Source organism: Poeciliopsis prolifica, unplaced genomic scaffold (assembly GCF_027474105.1).
Source record: "Poeciliopsis prolifica strain line A6 unplaced genomic scaffold, Auburn_PproV2 SCAFFOLD050, whole genome shotgun sequence".
Classification (NCBI taxonomy): Eukaryota; Metazoa; Chordata; class Actinopteri; order Cyprinodontiformes; family Poeciliidae; genus Poeciliopsis; species Poeciliopsis prolifica.
In genome coordinates, this window is record NW_026562425.1 from 3,124,278 (window position 1) to 3,151,008 (window position 26,731).

The 26,731-nt window shown below is 41.3% G+C and overlaps 1 protein-coding gene across 1 annotated transcript in view; it reads left to right on the top strand.

The window, feature by feature from the left end:
- Positions 1-26,731, top strand: part of LOC129378006 (receptor-type tyrosine-protein phosphatase F-like) — a 224,795-nt gene extending 198,064 nt beyond the window's left edge. The window contains 11 exon segments of the mRNA XM_055058240.1: positions 2,830-2,953; positions 3,108-3,283; positions 9,937-10,056; positions 11,101-11,255; positions 12,617-12,902; positions 15,058-15,236; positions 20,059-20,185; positions 21,576-21,701; positions 22,436-22,590; positions 23,685-23,820; positions 24,907-26,731. Of these exon segments, the coding sequence (XP_054914215.1) occupies positions 2,830-2,953; positions 3,108-3,283; positions 9,937-10,056; positions 11,101-11,255; positions 12,617-12,902; positions 15,058-15,236; positions 20,059-20,185; positions 21,576-21,701; positions 22,436-22,590; positions 23,685-23,820; positions 24,907-24,975 (1,653 nt within the window). The 3' untranslated portion in view covers positions 24,976-26,731.

The window sequence follows — 26,731 nt, forward strand, 5'->3', positions numbered from 1 at the left end:
CTAAAACCCATAGAAAACTTTTATCTTGTGCTGAAAAGAGGAGACCACAAATTCAGACCTGGTTGTACAAGGTATTGACAGCAGTGAAAGCGATAAACAATCATTTCAAAGCAAGGGATTTGCAGCACACATTACTAAAACGGATATTGTTTAATGCAAAAACTCTAAAATTGAATTCCAGTGGAAATTCATTTTGTTTCTGTAGCGCCAATTAACAGTAAACAGTCATCTCAAAGCACTTAACAAGAAAAACATCCAATAATATGAAATAAACCAAAGTATACACCAAACCCTAATCGGTTTAATGTGTATAATGTGGGACAAACTATGCAAAGTTTATTTAGACCACGTGAATTTTTAATTCTAATGTATACTCTCCCCCCTTCTTTTCCTTTCATTCTTGTGATCTGGTGTGAAATTAACAGCCAGCTAGAGAGGTTATTAGGCCGCGGTAAACCTCTGCACTCAATTAACCGGGTTTATGCGTTGCCTCTCCAGGCCGTCGCCCTCCCGGCCCGTCGAGTTCGTTTAAATGAACCTAACCACAGAAAGGAGCCTGAACGAGTGCAGGCAATCAGCCCGGTTCTCTTCCCGTCCCTGCAAAAGGGGAAGACCCCCGCCGTGGCCCGGCAGATGGCCCTTCGTCTCCGCGCCAGCCGAGGCGCCGTGGCAGAACTCTGGCGCTTTGTCACAGTCACGTTCGCCGGCTGCTCCCATCGAGCCATACCCTAAGGCGCAAAATTTGTAGAGGCTTCGCCACTTCCTCTCCCCCGACACTTTAGGCAGCCTGACACTTGGTTTCTGCGGTGCCGACTCCAGTCCGCAACACGCTGAGCAATGAACACGCCGGGTAATGAGCAGAATTTGTCAATCAGGCATGGTGCAAGTCCCCAGACAGTCTCTTTTAGATTGCCAGGAGCAACTTCACGCCGCAGTCGTCATAGAGCCATCATTACATTCCTTTAAAAGTATTTTCAGTTTTTTACTGGGAGCACCTTCGGCATCTGCTCCTCACCTTTTCTACCCAACTTGTTTGCTAGTTGTCAACCTCTCTTATGTGCCCGGCTGTCTCCAACAAGCTCTCAAATGAGTATGACACATTTTGACAGCAAATGAAATCTTTTTCTTCACGGCGCTGAGCAGAGGCACGGAAATTGCCAATGCTGAGCTCATCAGCAGCAACGGGTCTCGACCCCCACCACTCACACGGCTGAGTAATTTGTAGATGTGACGAAGGATTTGTAGCGTACGAACTCCTCACATTTTATATGGTGACGTAGATGTTGACTTCAGAAGGGATGAAGCCGTTTTCAGGGCATGTTGCTGCAATTTTAATGCAAACGTCAACAGAGAGAAGCTGACCACCTTTGATTTGTAAAATAGCTGAAAGTGCTGGTTCATCTTTAAAAAAAAAAAATCAGTCAGAAAATGTTCCCTCAATTTAAAAAGAAACATTTATATATTACACAGATTTAGTTTGAGTCATTTCAGTTCACTACCGCTGGCTGGAGTGTTGTATGTCTTCAAACTGATGGAAAGTTGAATGGAAAGAAAAGCCGATATTCCCATTGCTTGTGCACCTTTTGTGCACGTTTTTCCTTCCACTCAACTTTCCATGAATATGTTTGAATATATCGCTCTCGGCACGCAGCCAGCTTCTTTAGCAATTCTTTTGTGGCTTATCGTCCGTCTAAAGGGTTTCAGCAACTGTGCGCTGGACCTGTCATGTCCTCAGTCTTCATCATGATCTTTAGACCAGAACATGATCATAACATAACTATTAAGTGTTAAAAACCCATTTTATTCCACTTATATAACATCATAACTTTCTGGCAATGTGAGTTTTAGTGTTTTAGAAGCCACAATAAAGAGGGAAAAGTTCTTGAAATATATCACTCTGAGTGGAATGACTCCAAATGATACGAGTTTTACTTTTTTGTATTGAAATACTGAACAAACGAGCCTTTCAATGGTATTATAATTCAAAGATATGCACCTCTGAGGGTAATGTGATCAAACTGGGGTCTTTTTACATCGAGTTCACCTGTTCTCCCAGCATGCATAGCATATGATTTTTGCAATATTTTACTCCTGCGTCATTCAAAGCTGTTGTAGCTGCTGCTGCGGGATTTGCTGTAGAAACACCAGACAAGGTTGTGGTGTGAGGAGGAAGAGTTGGGATCGATGCTGCATAGCGAGAGACATTGTGACATTATCCAACAAGGGATGGGAGGCCATCACATATCTCCCCAGGATCAATAAGTATGCAGTCCATCGTCCCTCTTCTGCAGGAGTCAAATGACGCAAGGAGAAAATTGCTTGGAACGGGAGAACGGGCAGAACAACAATACATGAAAGGCAACAGAAATAGAAAGATTAGACGAGAAGAAGCAATGAAATTGTTAGATATCAGGCTGTTGGTGATGGCCTTTTTGGAGCCGATTTAAATCAACACAAATGGAGGTTTCTCTTCATTAACATGCATCAATACATCAAATGTCAAGCAAGCCTTTAACCTGATAATCCAGGAGCAGCAGCTGCAGGACGAGCGGCATTATGTCGGTTTTTCCAGCTAGATGATGAATCTTCAGAGACATGCGATGGGTAAACAGTATTTTCTGGTAAAAAGGTTTTTGCAGTCCGGAGCTCACCTCTGCTAGCTGAGCGACAGCAGAGCAATTTTCCCTCCATTTCTCTGCCGACGTAAAACTCAAGTATCCTTTTGTGCTTCTGCCCCCCTCCCCACCTCTCCGTCTCTTTCTCATCATCATTCTATCTCTGTCTCCCTGCTGTTTGCTTTCTGCTCCTCTTTCTCCTGTCCTCGCTCAGTCCATCGATCCGGGCCAGCAGTTTACCTGGGAGAACTCCAACATGGAAGTGAACAAGCCAAAGAATCGCTATGCAAACGTCATCGCTTATGACCACTCCAGAGTGGTCCTCACCTCTGTGGATGGTAAGAGCTCGTGGAGGCACTTAACTCCTCACCGGTTGCTGTTGAGCGAGGCGGTTGTTTATTTAGACTCTACTTCACGTGCGTTAAGAGGCATTTCAGTCTGATTTCTCATAACTTTTTTGATACATTGGCTCTTTTTCCGTTTTTGCTGCAGCTGTTCCAGGCAGCGACTACATCAACGGCAACTACATCGACGGCTACAGGAAGCAGAACGCCTACATCGCCACTCAGGGGCCTCTGCCGGAGACGCTGAGCGACTTCTGGAGAATGGTGTGGGAGCAGAGGTCCAACACCATCGTCATGATGACCAGACTGGAGGAGAAGTCGAGGGTAAGGAGAACCGCTGTGAAGAACAATTCATCACTTTCCTCCTTGTTCAGTTATGCACTGACTGGTCAGAGGTTTGATTTTACCCATTTAAATCAATGACAAAATGCTCACCGGTTCACATTATCAAGTAGTTTAGGTCACATTTTTGTATTCCAACAAGAAAGCAGATCCCTACAATGCAAAAATACAAAATCTCACCAAGTATTTTTAGTTTAATTTCTAGACCAAATATCTTAGTACACTTGAAATAAGGCAAAGCTCTCTTAGAAGTAACTTTTCACCAAGATGTATGAGTTCTTATTATTTCAGTTGTAGCATGGGAAAAATGTCGTGTTATGAGTGGAATAATCTGCCAGTGGAACTAGTACTTATTTTTAGCAAGGTTAAAGAATTAATAACTTAAAATGAGATTTTATATCTTGCTGGAAAATTATTTGTTAGTCAGTTTTGTTTCATTTACTGCAATAGTTGCTCTAGAAACTAAACACAGTATACTTGGTGTGATTTTGTGTTTTTACAGTGTTCTGCCATCTTTACTCTGACATTCCTAAATAAAATCCAGCCACAGCCAATCATCACCAATAAAAACTGAATCGACCTGCACTGGTTGCATTGTGAACATTAGCCGATATTATGTCAAGTAGCATTGCGCCCAGGTATTTCAGATTTCCAAATAGCATTTCCTTTTGAATATTTAGCGGGAAAAAGAGTCCAATTACTGAACTGGGGGGTAGACTGCAGTCCACTTTAAACAAAACTTCCCTTGACTTTTTGAAATTTAAGTCTGAACTTCATACAGAAAGTTTGTATGAAATCTGGAATTGAGACTAGAGGGAAAGCCCAACAGAACAAGTTTTTCCCCAGAGTACCTGAAAGCTTTCCAGCCATATTGGTATACACTAACTCAGCTCTGCACCTGAGAAAGTTTGCAGACACACAGACACCCAGTCCCTCTTTAAGGCTGGATTTGTCAACCAGATCAAAGTCAGCAGAACTTCAAAGTCCACTTTGTCTGGTCGGTGTCGCTCCTCAGTCTTCTGTATAAAATCTCACTGAATGTGAAGAAATGTTGAGCTGCAGCTCTGCACTGCTGCTGCTCCATTCGCCCTCCTGTTTGTTTGTTTGCCACTTATGAAGGTAGAGATGCAACTCTGCACACGAAAGCAACACCCGCTACTGAACGGAAGCACATTTTGAGCCAAATTACAGCGCGCACAAGTACATTGTGGTTATTTTTAGACTTTCATTATAGCACCAGCTACGTTGTTATTTAGAAACGGCTCCAGGAGTTCGACTCTCGATTGCCGCCTGCTTATTTTTGTAACGCTACACCGAAGGCGTCGCAGAGTCTCGTTTGTGTTGCTCTTTCTGAATTCGGTCCTCCAAAGTCGAAGAGCTCTAATCAGATTTCTAAAGTTGAAGCTTATAAAGAGGATTGTGGCCCCACAGCGTTAAACACATCCCCGCCTAATAAAAGCAAAAAACAAATGAGCGCATGACAACTTGAGATTTCAAACCGGAACGGCTTTATTTAATTACCATTGGAAAATAATGCTCACCAATTCCATGGGGGAGAAACAGACAGCGTGAAGTCCTGCCAGTATGTGGTGCTTTATTAGTGTGTGCACAGCCCCCTAATGAAGGAGTCCTCAGAGTAGAAATAAAACTGCAAGCAACAGAAAATGTAAATGAAAAAAGCTCATTTTGAAAAACCCTATATGTGGGTTTCCAGGAGAGTATCATCACCTGGAGTTCGTCTCCTCCTCGTCTAGACAGAGGCTACAGGAAAGTAATTGTTTTGCCAAAGTAGATACCTAAATTGTTTCCCATCCTCCTAAAAAAAAATCCATCATCTGTTTTAATTCAGCGCTATAAGTGCAATCAATCATTTAGGTAAATTACAATCACACTCCAGCTCCGCGGAGCAGAGCTCATTTTTTTGGACCTCGGAGGATATCTTCAGGGCGGATGTGTTTGATTAGAAGATTTTTATTACACATTGGTTTCATGGCGAACACACAGGCGGATTCACTAATGCCTTTCTATATATGAAGTCTGTCTGAAAAGCAATTTTCAGACAGACTGTCTCTCTTTAGTCAAATTTAAAACAATCATGAGACAAGTTCTGCATACTTTAGATGTTTCTGCTCCAAAACAACTAAACCAAATGAGTTTTATCATCTTCTCTGGCTATTTGGGTCCAAATCTCCCACAATGCAATACTTGGATTACATGTCAAACAAATATATTTATATTACAAGTAAAGCTGAAAGGACATATATAAAATAAACACTATTATATCAATAATTCTCTACATTTTTAAATGGTATATTAAATACATTATCAAAATAGATAGAATTAGAATTCGTTGTATGTTTGCATTTATTTTATTGAATTAATTTATTGTTCTGTGCCGTATTAAAGTCAAAATACGCCACAATTAAATACACAAATAACTTAAAATATTTCTAGATGTTAAAATTTCACAAGAATAAAAATGAATCCAACAAATAAATCAACATTAGAATATAAAAAATAAGTACAAGAATAATTTATTAAAATTTGTCTTAATCATGTGTTATCTAACTACTATATATATATATATATATATATATATATATATATATATATATTTTTTTTTTTAATCTCAAAATGTAACCTACCTTCACATTCATTTGAAGGACATATTTAAATAGTTGCAAACATATTTCTTTAATACATTTAAATTCCTACATATGTACTATTTATTGAATTATACCACTTCTACAGGAAGGAAATATCTAAATATTAAAAAATGTATCTGTGCTATGAGAAAGACAAAAATCTAAACTGTTTCAGTCACAAAATAAGGATAGAAATGATTTTTCTACATCAAACATAAACTAAAAGTCTCACATTTTGAAAATAGTCATCAGATTCTTTCTAAAATACACGACTGCGGCAAATCCCAGTTTCAAACAGATGTTACAAAAAGCCATATTGTTCAGCTTTTTAATACATTATTTAGATCATGTTACTCTGTAAACAGCTGTGCCTATGAATCTCAATTAAAGCAGTCACTCTAATGAAGAGAAAATGTTTAGTGAAATAACAATTAAATGTTTGTTGCGAGCCTTAAAGACTTTCCAGAGTGAGACCGCCAACACTGTGCCAACAGCCGATTAGGCTGATTAAATTGCATCGGCACAGAAAACATTACTTAATAAGTGGAACCATCTTAACAAATCAAATCGCAAATAAACACAGTTCGGAAAGTAGCTAATAAAATTAAACTATAATTTCACGAGACATGCAGCTGCATTCTTAGATCTATTCATTTTTGTTGTATCTTATGTCTCTTCTGGTGTTTTCACAATGGTTTTGGTCTTTTTTAGTAATTCTCCTCATGGTAAATATGATCTATTTCAGATGAGTAGATATTTTTCTCGTAATTTACAGACATTCTCTTTTCTTTCCCATTTTGAACATTTTATCACTCTGAATGCAGATGTGTTCAGACGAGCTGTTAGTCTTTGCAGTCAAGTTTAAAGATCCGTTTCATGCCCCATAAAAAAGAAAAGCATAGATTACTAATTAAAGATCTCTTGATCACCTGATTAAAATTAAAGAAAGGTTGGATTTTTTTTTTTTTACATTTTTCAGAGTGAAGTTCTTTAAAAAAATATTATTTTAAGGGTGGAAATAAACATAAAAAGTTCAGTATCATCCATTATTTGACTTCACAATGTTAACAAAAAGTTGTTTGCACAGCTACTAGAGGAGATGTTTATTTTTCAACTTCCTTTCCATAAATTACTCATAGTTTGCTCACTTCTCTGTGCAAAAAATGCCCTCGGACGCATACTGTGAGCAAATGAGTCAACCCTCCTGCGACCAGCAAGACTTAATGCTTTATGCCAAATACTGCTGGAGCTGAACAAATACGATGCGATCTGACAGCAGGCAGATTTTGGCTTCCTCTTTCACCGTCATTACAAGAGCGTAAAACTTTAAAAGGTCAGGGGTTGAAATCAGACCAGAGGTACAAGCCACTGTGTGTGTGTGTGTGTGAGTGTGCAGATCAAAGGTCTGCAGCTTCTGCAAAAGGCAGAGAAGAAGAGTTCAAAGCGAAGGTAGAGGATGGTGCAGCCTGTGTGTGTCAGTATGAGCGAGTACATGCCACCGAACCTCAGACAGCACAGAGATATTCATTACAGAGGTGACTGCCAATCCATGTTTGCGGTGCAAGCAGTTCCCCATCACTCAATTGAGTTTCTCTCCTGCAAGCGCCGCCTCCGCCTCTGAATGGGAGCTGTCTCCAGGGGAGGTGAAATGTGAGCAGAAGAATTTTAGCACATTTTGTTTGTCAATTTGTAGCAGCTCGCCGAGGCAGCCAAAGTGCCTCCAAATGTCAGCTCAGCTCTGTAGCGTCAATACGATTAGTTCACCCCGCGGCACATCCCTTTCCTCGCACCGCGTCCCAATCAATGCCTTCTACGGTCTAGTCCCTGCAGTTGTGGCATTAAAAGCTTTCTGATTTATTTGTTTTGTTTTTTTTTGTGTGTTTTGTTTTGTTCCTGCAGCTGTTTATAACGACTCCTTATTCTAACACATTTACAAGTGTTTCCTGTTTTCGTAGCTACTCGTCCAGAGCGCTGTGAACGCCGGGAATTGTGACTGCTGCTTGTGCTGCAAAAACACGAAACATCGTGGAAACACCTTAGTACACCTGGAATAAGACAAAGCTAAATTATAATAAACTTTTCAGCTAAGAGCTTATTTTAAGTCAATAATCCCTTAAAATTGATGAAAAATGCCGGTTCCATTGGCAGACTATTTCAATGCCAATTATCTTATTTGCAGTGGAAATGAGCAAATACTGGCAGGATAAACAAGGAATGGTTTTGTCTTGAAGACATCCTGAGCGGCGACACCAATCAAACAACTTCAAATGCTGAGATAATGATGTGGCTCATCTCTTTGGTGAACTGGATTGGTGGATTGATGTTAGTGGCCATAAAACCTAACCGGAAATTGATTGTGCAGATCCATGCACTGCTTTGAGTCATAAGATGCCTTATCATTGCCTTTTGAAAACCGTTGCAACATTCCTCTGACATGCGGTAATGCGGTTCATTAATCTGAGGAGGAAGAGGTCATGTTCATGTCAAGGTGAAGATCACAGCAGCCGTCAATCTGTGCTCTAATCCTGCCATCTTCTTCCTAAAGCAGAAAGACAAATCAAAGGTCCACTTCTGCTCGTGTGTTGCCCTTAAAAAGTATTCACACCCTTTGAACTTTGATGGGATTTTATGTGGTAGACCAACAGAAAGTGGAGGATAATTGGCCAGTGGAAGCAGTGGCCTTTATTTACAGTGGCCCAACTGGAGAGGGGGCAGAAAGAGCAGCTAATGGTCCCAGCAGACTCATTTACAGCCTCCATATTTGGTGTTCCTGCTCTATTCCTGAGCCACAACTATAGATCCAAAAAGTACAGTGCTTTTGAATCCTCTCTGCCCCGATGCTCCTAAATAAAATACAGGTTGCGGCTGCAGTCAGAAGAGAGTATAGAACCTCATTAAAAGTTCCATAAAGGACTCCACTCATGGTTAGTTGTTCACTATTCTTGTGTTTACCGCTTACGTCATGTGGAGGCTTTTTGCCCATGTCCCATGCTCCATGTTTAGCACCACTTAACAGGTTTTCAGTTTTCCATGTGGATGAAATCATTTCTGGAAACAGTCCCATGTGGACGCTGGTGCCTTGAAAACGACAGTCCTTTCCTCTGGTTTGAATTAGACACAAAGTCTATTAAATAGGTGATCTCTGAAGGCAATTGGTTACACGTGATTTAATTTAGTGGTGTTAGAGGGATTCTGCAGGTTTCACCAATTCAAATGCAAGACTTTTTAATATCCACAGAAATGTACAGAAGTCTTCCGGCTAACCAGCCATTTTGCACTTACTCATGGTGGACACAAAAAAGCTAGCCAGTTAGCTAGCATTAGCAACTAGTTACAAGTAGCCTCATCCACTTAAGACTCACATTGTCCAATGAAGATGTTTATGTGCAACTTGAACTTTTGCTGGGCAGAAAAGTTCCACTGGAAAAAAGTATACAATACACAGAAGTGAAAATGTTGGCCATTTTTTTAATTTTGGGTAAATAAATTTAAATGTATTAAAATTACGTAATATTTTGACATGAAATCAGAATAAATCCTTTCAGGATTGTGTTTGATCAAGGGGTGAACTACAAATCCAAGTGCTGCCCCTTCATTTCAGGCAGAACCAGGCATTTAGGCTTCATTCAATCCAGCCATCAGAAATCCACCCTAAAGCACACACGACAAAGGCCTGCAAACCACCGGACAATTAGCTGATTAAAAATGATCAGAGGCCAGTTAGAGACAAAGTGGATCGTCTGAAACCCCGCTTCAAATGGAGACACACATGAGTGCGTGTGTAAAAGCCTGTTTCACTGGCGTACGTTGTTTCTGTGATACAGGAGCAGACTCAGAGTTTTCAGCTTTTAATTAGACAGTGGACAGGGCCTTTGATGTGACCTCTTTAATGTTTCCTCCTTGTTAATCAGCATGATCCCACACAGCCTCTGTCTCGCCTTGTATCGGATGTGAGCAGCCCTTTCTCTCTCTCTCTCTTGCTCCTGCCAGGTGAAGTGTGACCAGTACTGGCCGTCACGAGGAACAGAGACGTACGGGATGATCCAGGTCACGATGCTGGACACTGTGGAGCTGGCAACTTACAGCGTCCGAACCTTTGCCCTCTACAAGGTAAAAACCTGCATAATCTGCATGTTTCTTGCCTCACATTTTGAAGGCTGGGGCATTTAGTGTTTTCTACAAACTGTTAATCATTTTGAGCATTAAAACATTTAATTTGTCTCATGTTATATGGAAAACTGTAGGAAATGTGTGGGGCTTTTTATTGGATTTAAATCAGTGCTCGATTTCTGCATGAAGCCGCTGAGAGTGTGTGATGTGCAAACTGGACAGTTTGGTAATAAAGTGCAGCTTAAATTTGGAAAGCGTTTGTAGTTGGAACCAGATATTTAAAGATATTATTTTCTCACTGTCTGAAGTTAAATCAGATCAAATTTATCTTGTTTTAGTTCAGTGAGAATTTTCAAAACGATTTGCATTTGCTAAATTCTAGAAAACTTAGCAATAACACTTTTTAAATTAGGTTTTTGAAACTTTCTCAGACCAATATTTCTAAAAATAAAACGTTATTGTACGTCAGTTTACTTTGACTCTGCTTTTGAATGTAGAATACTATCACAAAATATTAGCAGTAATAAATGGTATTATATAATTGTGAATTGAAACCGTCTTCTTTATCTCTGTGGTTCTGAAAAAGTTTGAAAACTTATCTTGAATATTCTTGACAAGTGGTTAAATTTCAGTGTAGGAAAATGTGTGAACTTTGCTTTTGAGTCAGTCCAGAGCATAATTTGTTGAACCCCCGTCCCCAACAAAACGTAAACAAGACATGAAGTTGGCTGGGACAGTAACATGCATGAGAGGTCTGAGGCCAGAATAGCTGCAGAAACATAGAGGAAGAAATAAATAAATCAACCTACAGGAAAGAGACAAAGTTAATGGCAAGCAACAATGCTGGGTAATTTCATAGGATGTGAGAAAAAAGACATGAAATCGGGCCAACTTGTGCTTTTCAAATCTCAACTGTACAGCTCCTTTTAAGGAAGCAGCGTGACCTTTTTCATGCTAAAAGAAATGCTTCTCATCATGAAAACTCATAAAGGAGCCAATTGATATCCACAGTGTCTAATCCCGGCCACCTCGGTTCTTCCACAGAACGGCTCCAGCGAGAAGAGAGAGGTGAGGCAGTTCCAGTTCATGGCCTGGCCTGACCACGGCGTGCCCGAGTATCCCACACCCATCCTGGCCTTCCTACGGCGAGTAAAGGCCTGCAATCCTCCAGACGCCGGGCCCATGGTGGTTCACTGCAGGTGGGTGATGATTGGTTCCACGTCTGGAAAGAAGTGTGGTGTCCGTTTGTGTTCAGCCCTGTTTACTCTGATGCCACCAAATAAAATCCAGTTGTTGGTTCTAACATGACAAAATATGAAAAACTTCAAAGGGTAGAAATCCGTCTGCAAGACACTGCATATTAAAGATTACACTAATAAAGCAGCGATGATAATGTATTTTTTTTTTTGTAAAATATGCATTGCCTAAAAAATGTTCAATAAACAACCATTAGTATTGTGATAAAAAGTATTGCTTTTTCTTTGATCAACAGTGCTATTGTAATGAGTTTACGTCTTGATACAGTGCCTTGCTAATATAGTCACATCCCTTAAGCTTTTTCAAAGTTTGTCACACTACAACTACAAACTTTAATGTCATTTACAGGCACATTTTCATGTGACATACCAACTTTAAGCAGTGTGTAAAAGGGCTATGGTTACTGGGATTTTGAGAATAATTTGCAGACTTAAAAAATAAGAAAAAAAACATTCATACAGCATGATGCTGCCATCATCATCTGAAAGTGCGTCATTAAGTTGCATTCATTCCCCTCTACGCTGCTCATCAAAAATAAAATCCAGTTTGTGGTTGCAAATATAATTGCATCATTTTTTTTTTCACATTTAAAGTTGTGAAATAAAGCACCAAAATCCTGAAACTATTAAATATGTCTCTAAATATGGTGCGATTAAAAAAAACACACACAACTGGCCTAACTGGCCTCAACTTTGTTTTGCTGCATGCATGTTGCAGCCAGCTTGATGTAAAGGTCCATTTATACTTGTTTGTGAATGCGAACAGGAACAGAGCTGTGCACCACTATCCAGAAGGTGTGCATGTTTTTGCATTTGCTCCATTTAGATCCTCTGAAATGATGCACGCTGGTAAAATGTGCTGTCATTTGGCATTATTGGCTTTGCTGGATATCTGATTTTCCAGAGTAAGAGGAGCAAAAGAACACAGAGAAAATGAGCCGTTGTTGCTGTTAACTTCTGTGAGGTTTCCAAAAAAAGAGGTGAAAAATGACCTAATTTCAAGCGCAGACATCCCACTTCCAATAGACATTGACAACAGCATTACTCAACAGGGAAGGGGAGGAGAGGCCAAGTTGGAAATGTTACATTTACAAACCGTAACCTTTCAGTCTGTCTTCAATATCCAGTGTCAAAGCATTGAAAAAAACTATTATACTTGGGAAATTCATCCCCACATCAGGATTATAAGTGTATCTGGTACTTTTCTATTCATTGAGTTGAACAGCTCTTTCTACCACATTGTAATGACTATGTAGCTTCAGTGAAAATGGCATTAATTGCCACCCTCTGTCTCCCTCCGGCAGTGCGGGCGTTGGCAGGACCGGCTGCTTCATCGTGATCGACGCCATGTTGGAGCGCATGAAGCACGAGAAGACCGTGGACATCTACGGCCATGTGACGTGCATGCGTGCCCAGAGGAACTACATGGTCCAGACCGAGGACCAGTACATCTTCATCCACGAGTCCCTCCTGGAGGCCGCCACCTGCGGCAACACGGAGGTGCCGGCGCGCAATCTGTACGCCCACATCCAGAAGCTCACCCAGCCGCCGTCCGGGGAGACGGTCACCGCCATGGAGTTGGAGTTCAAGGTGTTTAAAATATGCATACACACATTTTCTCCTGCTACTGCATTTAAAGTGCCTTGTAAAAGTATTCATTCCCATTTGAAGATGCTGTAATGGGATCAAATTTGAGAAGTTCGGTCTATTTTAATAAGTTTCTGTGTGCCAGTCAAAAAACAAAGTGGTGGGTAATTGTGCACTGGGAGAAAAAGAGTACAATTTTAATCCTAAATAAAACATAAGTCACCTCAATGGTGATTGGATTACAGACCTGTGTATAATATAGGGTGCATTTACACCAGTTTAGTGCGTTTTAATTGAGTTCTAGTTCATTTGTCTAGAAAGTGCGGTTCGCTTGGGGAGATGTGATGCAGACTTAAAAACCTAAGGTTTTAGGAGGACAAGCATAGTGAATGCCAAGCAGACTGGAGACTGCTCCAAAAGCAGGAAGTGGACTGTAGCACAGGGCATTCTGGGTAAGTACAACCAAAATAAATGCGCGAGTCTGGTGCAGTCCAGAGAAATGGCTCGAGGTAATTTGCCAAAGACAAGCCACAATCTCACGTCTCTCCAGTTTTGTTTATATTTCATTGGTTCATTTGACAGAGTGCAGTGTGAAGGTGAACCGCACCAGTTGAAAATGTCACAGAGGGCATATCATGTTGTGGAGTTGTTTTCCTTCAGTAGAGACAGGAAAGATCATGAATAAAGTTAAATTCAACTCGATCCCAGAAGAAAACCTGTTGAAGGCTAGATTTACCTGTCTGGAATTTATTTGGGGGTATCAGGAGTAAGCAGAGTTTAGTTTGTAAAACATCTCATAATAAAATAAGATCTGTGATTCATAAGGGTGTAAATACTTTTGCAAGTCTCCACGATGCACCAAATGAGCCGATGCTCAGGAATCTCAGTGACATTGGGGCTGAGACTTCAGGTGCGTCTTCAGCACATCTTTTAGGATTAAATAAGCCAGAACAAAACACTTGTGAACACATCGACTCGGTGACGATTACAAAATGACTGACACTCGCGCATATACACCCCTGCTGGTCCTCAAGGTCGCCGTAACACGGCGCACATACCCTTTTTGTCAATAGCCATCGACTCTGATGTTATTACACACTTTCCTCGCAGTGCGTCCCTGCCATTAGCCCTCTTACGACCATGATCCATTCTGTTTGAAGTGATAATAGCATCTACACTCCTGCCAACAAACTAAAATGAAAGAGTGAGAGGATGATTGTGGCGTACATGTGGGGATACGGCAAGCATCCCCCACCCAGTCTGGCCACAATACACTCCGTCCCCTGCAGTAGCATGACAGTCCATACACTCTCCTGTGCCGTCCATCTGCTCTGTGTCCACTGCCAGCACCGTGCTTATGACGCCTATAGTCCGGCAAGAAAACTGGGACTAAATGGGAAGATAAGTCGGCCACACTTCCTGTCGATATCCACAGCACACACATCAGATGTGTGTGCTGTGGATGGGGTTAGGGTCAGCCCAGAAGACTTTGTTTGACTGGGAACCAAAATTTCAACAATTGTTACATTTTCAATTACTGCAGTCTGCTTTCATGCTGCACTGTGTGAAACGAACAAGACCCTTTGAAAAACTTGTTCACCCTCTCACCTGTGGTGGCGCTGCATCAAGAACCACAGAAGGAAACAAAAAACAAAGAAGACATAAACACAACTTCCTCCTTTGCAAAATGTAGGCAAAAATGGAGTGGTGTCAAATTTTAGTGGTTGTCGGAATTCTTTTTTGTCTTTTGTAAAAACTAGCCTTAGACTCTTGCATTTGCTTTGGGTGTGCTTGCCCAGAGTGTCCCGTGCTTGGTGACCACTTCCTGCTTTTGGCGTGTTCTCCGTTCTACTTGGCATTCACATATGCATTTGAACCAGACCAGAATTCACTTCAATCGGACAGAGACGTATGTGTGTAGCCAAACCAGTGATCACTTTTCTGCTATGCATCAGAGTTCGATTACACATTCACATCTACCCAAAAGAACCAGACTTTTTAGGTAATCAAACTTGTTTTAGATTAGAGCGGATTTAAGTGGGCTGATTAGTTTGCTTTTCACCTGTCAGAAAATGTTTCAAATGTTTTTGTTTGTCTTCTTCATTTCATTCGTTTCCCTGTCTGACATTTTCCCTCTCTCCTATGTTTCATCGAACAGAGACTGGCCAACTCCAAAGCCCACACATCACGCTTCATCAGCGCCAACTTGCCCTGCAACAAGTTCAAGAACCGGCTGGTCAACATCATGCCTTTTGAGTCCACCCGTGTCTGCCTGCAGCCCATCCGTGGTGTTGAGGGCTCCGACTACATCAACGCCAGCTTCATTGATGGCTACAGGTCAGCAAAGATTAAAAATGGCTTTTTGTCAAGGCAGGACCACTTACTTTCATATATTCTTGTAAGCTATATCTAGGACTTTTCTGTCAAGGAAATGTTTTAGTCAGGCATAGTCATTTTCTTCTTTGACTCGAGACGGTTGAGACTACTGGTAACTTGCTGCTAATTTATCCTTGTAAGCTAGCTAGCTTTTTTGCATCTATCCTGGGTAAGTGTAAATTTATCATCAGTTGGCTGAGTGATGTTAGTTTTTGCCACTGACACGCTCCAGTTGCCAACCCGTACGAGGCGAGGTGGATTATGGAAGTCTTAAATTTGAGTTGGGGAAACATGCAGAGACCCCGTGGAAACATTCAGCAGGTTTCAGGGTTTAACATCAGGGACCGGCTCAAACCGAGCTGCAGGCTGAGCATAGTTGCTCTTGAAACTGGTTTGAGGTTTTGTGGCAATAATTTCATTCTGTTGCACAAACAAGAAGCCAAAAAATAACAACAGACTCACTTTTTATGAGTTCAAAGCCTGTTTCAGTAACAAGAAACTGATGATTGATGCTTTTCAGACCTCAAAAGGAAAGAAGTTTCTGTTGAGTCATAAACTTCAGGCAGACGCTGACTGATTAGAGCTTGCAACTAAATACTTTCTCCCCTCGTATCTACAAAACCAGATGATTCAGAGGCATGAATCATCTCCAAAGCTTTGTTGGCGCCTCTATCAGAAACTATCGCTCACACTTTTCCCTCTCATAACAAAATGAATGGCTACCTTCATCCTGCATACCTCAGTCAAAGGGATGAAATGTCAACTGTGAAGTTTGTGGCTCCTTCCTTTAAGTGGTTTTTGTTTTTAAAGTTAAGATAAGGGTGCTGAGGAATGTCTGACAGGAGTCAGTCTGGCTGAAACAGCTTCCTTTGACAATCCCAAACAGGATTTAGACATTGATCAAACTCATCTTCACAGCAGAGTTGCATTTCTTGATGATGGTGATCAGACAGGATGTAATGTTGGACTTGATTTTCCTTCTGAATCCTCTCTGCCTGTTGAGGACTAGAGTAATTTGCAAAATTTTTGCAAGGCAGACATGTCACTGTTCTGAAATATGACCAGAGGTTGGAAGCGCTGTTACAGGCAGATTTATGTTAACCTTTCCAATTAGACTCAGCCTGGAAAAACTGCAGGGTTTTACATCATCTGAGGAGGATGAAACGAGGGTTTAATGCAGTCGGGAAATGTCTGGAATTTTCCAGGTCTGGTTTTAGAATGAGAGTTCAAAACCGAAACAATCTCCTGACCTTCGGTTCTTATTCAAAACCAAAATGTGTCCTTTCTTTTTTCCTTCCTTGTTTCCATTTATTACTTCTTGTGTCTTTCTTGCATGAGTCCCTCCTCACTCTCCATCTTTTCCACTTGTTTTTCTCCCTTTTATTTGTCCTTCCTTTTGTCCTACCGTCCTTCCTTTCCTCTTGGAAAAGTTTGGTATTTCATATTGTAAACTGAAGAACAGAGGATCCTGAAAAACTCTGAAAATTCCCCTGCTCTAAACATCCCATCATTGTAATTTCAGAGGGATGACCTTTACCTCTTAATTTGAAAACCAATGTCTTAAAAGCATCCAGACCCAACTCTGCTTGCACCGTGCCTGTTTCTGGTGTGAATGATTGTCTAAGGTGACAGATAAAGCCGTATGTGAGCGGATTAAAGCGGCAGCGGGCAGCATCCAGCTGCAAGAGTCATTCCCAGCCCTGTCGATGTGGCTTTTCGTCCGCTGAGCCGCCGCCATGGTGCGTGTCCCTGTGTGCTCTGTGAGTCCAAATTGCTTCCTAGAGGGAAGAAGATGAAAAGGCAGCACTCTGTTTTATATCTCTATAAGTGCGGGGAGTGACAGACAGAGCTGGCTCTTCTGTGGTTTAAGTGAAGGGATGGATTTAGTGAGCGTGAAATGCCATTTAATCCATATGGGGTTCTGCTTCGTATTGGGCCATGACAGAGATGACACCTCCGCTTTCCACCTCCCAACTCCCCTTCTTCTTTCTGCTGCTAATAAGAAGGTGCTCTGCAGAGGCCCACCCTCCTTTGTTGCTGTGTAAATAGTGTAACTGAAGCAGGAGTGTTGTATTGAAGTGTTTCTTCCCTTCTCCTGCTTTTCTTCATATTCCCTTTTCCTTTTTATTTCTTCCTTATTCTCTCTTTCCGTCTCCAATGCATCCTCCTACTCTCCCTTCCTAATTTCCCTTCCCAACATCATGGCAGAGACAGACATCCGGGCAGGGACCTGTTGTGTGCACCAGCAGCACTGTGTAATTAAGCCGCTTTTAAAATGCGGGCATGAATAAAAACTAAACAGAGGCCTCTAGTGCCCTTCACCCTGGCGCCTTCAAGAAAAGCCAATAATATACTAAGCTAATGAGAGGCGAACCATTGATTCCAGCTCTGCTACAGAGGGCGCTAGCCTTGGATATGCTCTGATGCAGGCTGGAGTTTTAGCATTGCAATGAGGTTGAAATGAAACAGCATGTCCTGAAGCGCTGCAGGCGGAGGGGGCTCATCGGGACACTGCCTGCACAGACGTCAGGATTGTTGGATGATATTGGAATTGCTTCAGTTTTGACTGGGGGACATTTTGTGAGGAGGTGAAAGAAGTCCGTCCTATCAGTAAGAACTCTGACCCTGACCATCCCCAGCCTCCTTATGTTCTATCAAATTCCTCTGGCTGGAACACCACAGCTATTGAAACTGCACTGATTTTGAAAAAGGCTCTTTTTAGACCAACATTAAGTTGCCATCAGGTAAAAGCTCATTTCTTTCAAAGTTTTTTTGGTCAATGATCTAGTAAGTCGACCTGAGGGGGAGAAACAAAGGGAGGTGCGCCTGGTGAGGCGTGGATGGGGTTAGACTTCATAATGGGGACTTGGACCCCTTCTAGAACTGCTTTCAATTAGTTTGTTTTGTCATGTCCTTTCTTCTCAGCTTTTGCAAAATCATATTGTGGGTCTGATTGCTCTACACAGATTTCCCTACAAAAAGGGGTAAAATGAAATATTTCTCCTTGTTGCATAGGCAACAAAGTGACCTGTTGTGACAGTTAGGAAGGGGTAATTTCCTCCCATCTTCAGCTCTCAGACCTACATTGCACTATGACGGCCCACTGGGAAGAGCACTGCTCGCTCCTCCAGCTCCCTCTGCCTCCTTCTCCTCTCTGTGCTTTGCAGATCTTTTTTTCCCCCCTAATTTTAATTTGATTCCGTCTCTTCCTGTATCCTCTCCTCTCTGTTCTCTCTGTATTTGTACGAGCGAGGCCCTGAGCATATTCTAATCTCCCGGTCCCATATTAGTGCCTCGCCTGCAGCACCTTCATTAGCTGTTCAGCCACGGCTCAGGGTGTGTGTGTGTGTGTAAGTGCGTGCTTCGGTGGCAGCAGCACATCTGAATACACATGCAGAGCTGCTGCTCTGATAAATACCTACACCTGAATGCAGGTTTACATGTGCGGCAAACATGTGCAAGTGTGTCTGCGTGCAATTATGCATGCACTTCTGCACTGGCTTTCTCCTGGCTGGTGATAAGAACACTGCTGCCACCTGCTGGTCAACAGGAGAACTGCTCAGGCTGAGCAAAGTCACGTAGGACAGCAGCACTGCTATGGCATCTCAGAGGATGAGCTCATCTCCAGTTTGGTGAGCATATCGAGTGCCCTCCCTCCCTAATACAGGATTGGGTTACAAAGAGGGAAAGAGAGAGAGACGGCGCGATCTATACAAGCTAGAATTGCTCACAGAGGAGAGTGACCATGAATTATTTACTATGTGTATTATGAACAAGAAAAATCTTTGTCGGGATAAGTTCTACAGACCTTTGCATTCAAAGAATGAACAGATGCTTATCTTTCTCATTCTTGGATTTATCCTCATCGTATTTATATCTCCGCTCTTTTCTTGCAGCTTCTATATCTTGGTTTCGGAAATTTCTTTGGAGATAAAGGGCAGCAAGAGTCCATCCAACTGGCCAAATGTATTGCAGTTCAACAAAAACTAAATACAGATTCATATGTAAGCCAGTGAGCGGGGCTTATGTTGCTCCACAACAAGACTGATTGAATGTTTTGATCTAAAAGTGGTGGTTCTATAAGTAAAGGAAATACTTCAGTAGCCCTACAGGTTTAGGATAACATTATAGACTTAAGAATATAAAAGCAGCAGCTACAACTTTTGATGTTCACTACATAATTAAATATAAACATATTTAAATATGTGTGTTTTAAATATTTTCTGCGACTGATGTGTTCTTCCCAATCAATATCATGGTTTAATAGGCCACAATCAAACTCAATTTATATTTTGATGCTCTAGATCTCAAATGAAGTTAGATCCACATTGAAAAATTATGATTAACCCATTTTTATACATATGTGATGCATTCATTAAGTAGTTTGACTAATGAAATATTGTTATCTTACACGCAGGTTGAACAGTTTATTTTTTAATTTGGCTATAAGAAAATTCTGTGGCTGACTAATGATGCAGATGTCTGTATGTAAAGATAAAGGACTATTTCCCTTTTTTTGAAGAGAATCCTTGGATTTCATTTATTAAGTTTAAAATTTAAAGAATTGTAAAACGTTTCCAGTCAGATGACCCAACTGTGGCAAAGTGGAGGACAGTGCGGTTAGCATTTGCTAACCTTTTTACAGCAGCTCTCTTAAAGTTGTTCCTGTAGTTATTGCTTTGTAATATGCTTCATAATGTCTGTTGTAAAAGTGCCGTAAAGTTGATATTGATTCCCTGTAAAGTTTATTGGTTTTTCCCTCTCTGTGTATTTTCACCTTCAGACAGCAGAAAGCCTACATCGCCACACAGGGACCCCTGAGTGAGACCACCGAGGATTTCTGGAGGATGCTGTGGGAGCACAACTCCACCATCGTGGTCATGCTCACCAAGCTACGAGAAATGGGCCGGGTAATACAAACACTCTCACGTCCAAAAACACCACAGATACGTCGCCCTGTAAGGCCAGCGAAGCGTTTCAGGCAGACGATAGGCATCTCTCGCAGGCCGACTCGCCTCGGCTAAGCCGCTGTGCTGGGCTGCTCAAATATTAATTCATTCCAGACCTGAACAATAACTGCGGCTCAAAGTTTACCTCCTTATCAGAGCGGCTCACAGGGTTCAAATCGGGCCGCCTTGGTGTCAGATTTGTCAATATCTGGGTGCATTCCAAGCATGCCGATAACTCCAGAACCCTGTGCTTTAAAATGAGACCTGTTGAAGGCAGAGTTTCTTCTTATTTGACCGCTTTGAATGTAATGTTCTGATGAAAAATCTTTGGAAATCGTTCCATAATTAGGATTGAAATATTTAGGAATTTCATGGTTGTTCCTATTCTCACTAAGGTAGATAAGAGATTAGTGGACATGTTCATGCCAGGGTTTGACTTTTTGGGCTGTTGAAGTGAACTGCGGTGCAGTTCGAATGCCAAGCGGGCTGGAGACCGCTCCAAAAGTAGTAACAGTGCAGAGCATTCTGGGTATGTAAAACCAAAACAAACTCCTCTGTCTGGCTCTACCAGGACCAATGGCTTGTAGTTTTCTGCCAAAGACAAACGAGAAATTTCACGACCGCTAAAATCTGAAACCACTTCATTTTTGTTGAGATTTTGTGAAATAGGAAGTTGTGTTCAGGTTTTCTTCTGATGCTTTTGTGTCATTTCCTTCAGTAGTTACATAAGCGAGGAGGGGAGCAGGAGTTTGTAAGTTTGATCCCCAAATGTACCAAACTATCAGGTGTGAAAACACATTTAGTGTCACTTTCATTCAACAGTCCATAAAGGACAGACCTGTACAAAGCACGACTGGTATGAAAACTTTTGAAAGCTGCTCTATTATGTCATCCCATGTGTAGAAGTAGAACAACTAGAAGAAGTTACCTAAACGTTAATCAGTTCCTTTGAAAGGCAAAATCTGCAGAAGTGTTTTGGTCCCCCATCAAATTAATTTTAGTCATTTCTGCTGATGATTTAGGCGATTCTGACTCCGCCGCGCAGCTCCAGCTTTTATCACCCTCTCAACCATAAGCGGCACTGATAGAAATAAAAGCCCTCATGATTGTAGTTAAGAACACTAACAAATTATGTAAATATTTTGCCACCGAAGATGAATCAGTTTTTCTAAACCATAGATTAGTCTTTTGGGATTCTCTTTTGTGAGCAGAGACATTTCCATTGCTGAAAAATGATTAATAACTTCCAGTAAGCCACATGTGATCACAAGGCAGTCATTAAGTTAGAATGAAAAAGCGGGTTTTTCTTTCATCCAGACGGATTTTGTTGAAAATTTCTTTCTTCTTGCAGGAGAAATGCCATCAGTACTGGCCAGCAGAGCGTTCCGCCAGGTACCAGTACTTTGTGGTGGATCCAATGGCTGAGTACAACATGCCTCAGTACATCCTCAGAGAGTTCAAAGTCACAGATGCCAGGGTACGTTGAGAGAGAAAAAAAGAAGTGTCTGTGGGCTTCCTTCAAAATCCCCAGCAACTCTCAGAAACCAGAATCTATCCTCACTTTAGCTCTCATCAGAAACAGCAGCAGTGATCAGAACGCGTCCCGTGTTATTTTCCCTGACAGGCTGACACCCAGTGAATGTGCCGTGTTTACCCAAATTTAGAAACAGTAGGCTTGCTCTATAGATTGTCTTCGGTGTGCGTGGATGTATGTGATTTGCTGTGAAAATACATGAAAAGCACATGCTTGGGTCCCTTAAGGGGGCAGTACTGGAACTCCCTGTGATGCAGTAGTTTCAATGTGCTATAAATACACCTCAGTGTCATCTGAAGGCTCCCACGGCTGCTGCACTCTAATCCCACATCCACTTCTTCTTTTATATACATGTGGCTCACAGTCTTTGCTTCTAAATGTATGCTTTCACTGCATAAACATGGGAGCCATTTAAAGTGATTATATTTTAAACAAAAGAGGCAAATTCTGGACAGACGGGAGGGAAAAAAAAAATACCTCAGAGCTGCAACCTGCTGGTTTCGTCTCCCATCTTGGTTGTCGGCTTTATTTAAATCACAACCCAGGTGGAAATTAGATGCACTCACATAGACCTCAACTTGGACCTCTGACTTGCTGTTATTTATTTATTTTATTGCGGTATCTGCAAATAACAGCCTGGTTCAACCGTACTGAAAATCCATATCTGTTCCCGGCAGGATGGACAATCCAGAACAATCCGCCAGTTCCAGTTCACCGACTGGCCTGAGCAGGGAGTGCCAAAAACTGGAGAGGGCTTCATCGATTTCATTGGACAAGTGCACAAAACTAAGGAGCAGTTTGGACAAGACGGACCAATCACTGTACACTGCAGGTAAGAACGGCGTAACAATGGTAACTGATTACTCTGCTTTCCGGACTAAATAACTCAAGAGTAGGACTGCAACTAATGATTAATTTAGAAATCAATTAATCAGATAAAAAAAGACACATTCTAGAGATTTCATTTACACCTTAATCCTTTTTACACAATATTAGAAATACATTAAGAGATGCAAATAAATAAGTCGTTTAAATAAGAATGTTTTATTTTATATGCAATTAAACAGCATTAGTTTAGTGAACACTTGATCATTTTGCAGCAAAGGATATGTCTGGAGCTAAAAACTTTTTCTAACATCAGCCCTTCCTGCTTCACCTAAAACAGTCAGTAAAAGCAAAAATGTTTATATTTTGGTAAAGATTTAGTTTAATTACTGCTCTGAGTATGTTGTTCTTTCACATTTTTTTGATTGTTAATCCAGTTAACAATTAATCGAATGCTAAATTAGTTGATGATTTAAATAATCAATTAATCTGATTGATCATTTCAGCTCTGGTTTAAGCTACACACAATTATTTAAAATCGATGAAGTATGTCTAAAGTGTGGCTTGTGTCATGAAATTAACCAATTTAAATAAACTCAAACCTTTTTCAAAAGGAGAGTGGTCAAAGAGAAAGCAAAAGTTATGCCAGATACAGCATGGAGTGAACTAACAACACAAAGTAACTGATTATTTGACAAAAGTCAAAAACCTGTACATGATATGTCAAGGAGATTATCAATCAAGGATTAGAAAGGTGAACCTCTGTTTCACCTTTTAAATACAGTCATTTGTTAGCAATCTGGGTTTTAATCATGCGGTCTCTCGTAGCGTCATCATTATCTCTGACAGTCTCCTACTCAAATTTCATCATTTAGATTTGTGGCCTCCGTGATAATTACTCTAACTTTTATTTGCTTTATTGTGAGCCGCTGCTAATGTACCTGCACTGTTTCCCCTCCGGAGTTCAGTAAACCAGAAGCAATAAAACTAAAATGACTTTTTAGAGGGTTTTTCTTTTTCACCGTCTGAGAAATTTCCAGCATCCATCATGTGAGATGTTATGGTAAATGCAGTAATGAATGTGTGTGTGTGCTCTCACAGTGCCGGGGTAGGCAGGACCGGAGTCTTCATCACCCTCAGCATCGTGCTGGAGCGGATGAGGTATGAGGGCGTGGTGGACCTCTTCCAGACGGTGAAGACGCTCCGCACCCAGCGGCCCGCCATGGTGCAGACTGAGGTCAGGACGACGCGCTGATGCTCAGGATGTTGTTCAGACTTTAATGCGCACTCAGACAGGATGCTGTTTGAAAGTTAATGCTGGAATCGCTGCGAGATTCAAGACTGATGCTGTCCAAAGTGTCCTCCTTTAAAGGATGGGCTGCACAACAACAAAGACTTAGTGACAAATCCCACCTTAATAGAGGCTTTAGTGGTGCAGCAGGAATCCCACAACAAACTCATGCTGTGTTATCAGATTTTTCTTTTTTCTTTTTTTTATCAAATACATGGACTCTGTAGCAAATGAAGGATATTAAAACTAATCTTAGGAAGGATTTCAATGTTTTTGGTTTTTAAATTTGCCAAAAAGACTCCAGACGTGTTGTAACCTCTAAACCCAGAGATATAATTCACTGGGATTTTATGCGATGGATCAACACAAAGCAGAGCATGCTGTGAAAGTGAATCCAAATAGACATGATTTTCTGAGTATTTATACAGAAACAGGCAAATTAGGAGAAATCCCATTTTTAGATTTTGCTACAAATCTGGGTCTAAAACATGAACATGTTTTTACCTCCAGACCTCTAGGAGCCGCATCCTGCAACTTTTAGGTGGTCCAACACACCTGAATCAGATGGGCTCGATAAAACGAAAAAAATAAACAAATGTCACACAAATGATTGTGTTTTTAGTTTAAATTTGGATAGTTTGGACACCACTGCCCACAAAAACCTGAAATTTGAATACTTGAGACCTGTATGTAAATTCTGTATGTAACTTAACATGCATCAAAACAAACAGCGGAGATCATCTTAGCAACCAATCCTTCTTTCCACTCTTGTGAGAACAGCCAATCAGCACCAAGGGAAATGAAAGGCGCTCCTGCATTGGCTGCTTTGCAATCACCAGCCAATAGCGTGTTAAGCAGCATTGTGCCGCAAGATGTACGCCTCCAAAGTTGCATTTTCTGTCAAATATTTTTTATTTGCTTTACTTTCTGTTGGTTTATCACAAGCTCAATTATTATACATAATCACAAGGCAGCATATCATGGGAGGGGAATCAGAACACCTACTCACTACTTTGTCCTCCTTCCCACCAGGACCAGTACCAGCTGTGCTACAGGGCAGCACTGGAGTACCTGGGGAGCTTTGACCACTATGCAACGTAACCACTCTCCCACCGAAGCAGCTCTCCCCGGTCAGACCTCTCAGGAGTGTGCCAAGTGTCCCATTTCAGCCGCCATCCTTCCAATCACTTGACCCCCCCCCCCCCTCAACCAAACCCCGACCCGTCCCGATTCTCGACCCCTGGCTCCCGGAGAACGGGACGAGCTCGCCGCCATCCGTCAAGGGTTTTCCAACTAATCACAGAGATATACGTCGAGATCACCAACCGCCCAATATTTTTTGCTTTAAAGATGACAGAAACAGCGACGACTCTTGTACAGATGCGACAGAGCAGATTCCTGTCGAAGCCAAACCTCCCTGATTGTCAAAGGCTACTGGTAGCACAAAGAGAGCATCCTCTCTGTTTTCATCTTTTTGGTGATTTGTCAATATGATTTATCATGACAAGTTATTGTTTAGTATACTTTTTTATGTTGTTTTTATTAATCATTTTAACACCAGACATTTCTTTTTTTTTTTTTTTTTTTGTTTCAACCTGCTCAGAGGAGCAAGCATTATATTCATAATCGTTTTTAGGGTACGTTAGCACACGGAGACATGTGTTTTTAACATGCCTCTCGATACTAATACAAGAGGACCACTGTTGTCCAAGCTGCTTTCAGGTTTCTTTTATCATTGTTTTGATGTTCTCATAGTTCCTTATGGTAATTGTCAGTTCAACAACTCGAATTGCCTTTTCACTTGCCGTTACGAAAATCGACTTTGAGATTTGATTTGAGAACACAGACTTGCTGTAGTTGTCCCTCTGTAATCGCAGCAGAACGCTGAAACACAACTCGCACAAGGCGCACAGAAAATGCGAAGCACATAATTTCTGTTATTGTTTGAATTTTTCCTATTTTTTAGGTTTGTTTTTCATCAGAAGCCTATGGCATTGAGGCCTTCATGCTCCACAGCGGAGAACTTACCTGAAGAAAGCAGACTTTTGTACCCAAGGGGTGGGCGACAGGAAAACACAAAAACTCACGATCTCTGAATAAAGTCGAGATGCTCTTCAAGTCCCTCCCCGTGTCCTCGCTTCTCGCCATCGAGCTCGATCGGGTTCGCCAAGCGGAAGTGGTTCGTTATGAGTTGGGAGAGCCGAGCCATCAGCATCGGTACTTGTACAGAATCAACCATTCCTACAGAGGGACAGAAACTCAGCCCTTTGGACTGAAACCTGATATTTTATACAGAAATAGAACTATAAATATATATATACACATATATATAATTATGACTGATTATATATATGTACGATTACACATAGATATATACACAGCTTCAAAAATATATTGTTAAAAAGGAATATTTCTGCTGATCTACCTGGAGACAGAGCCTGCTGTCCTAGAGTGTGTATTAATGGAGACACCATTGTATCTACTGTACTATCATTGTAACTTCAACAGCTGGTTGTCCATGTGAGGAAGCAGCACAACCCCGCCTCTCCCCTCAACCATCATCAAAGCTGACAACTCTTCACTGGGCGAGCACACACCTTCTACACGACCCGCGGGAACAGCAGCGTCCGATCCAACCGGGTCGAGGAGAGGAAGGAGGGGGAGGACCTGAAAAAAAAAAAAAAATGTCATTTCTACCTTGTGAATGCTTAGTGCTGTAGGGGTTCAATCTGTTGTACACACAGTCTGTTTTCTATCTGTTGATAAAGAACTGGAACTAAAGAATCAACTGTTGATAAAATGAAAAAGAAAAACCTTGATGTTAATAAAGTTAAATAATTGGGTTTTTGTACAAAGA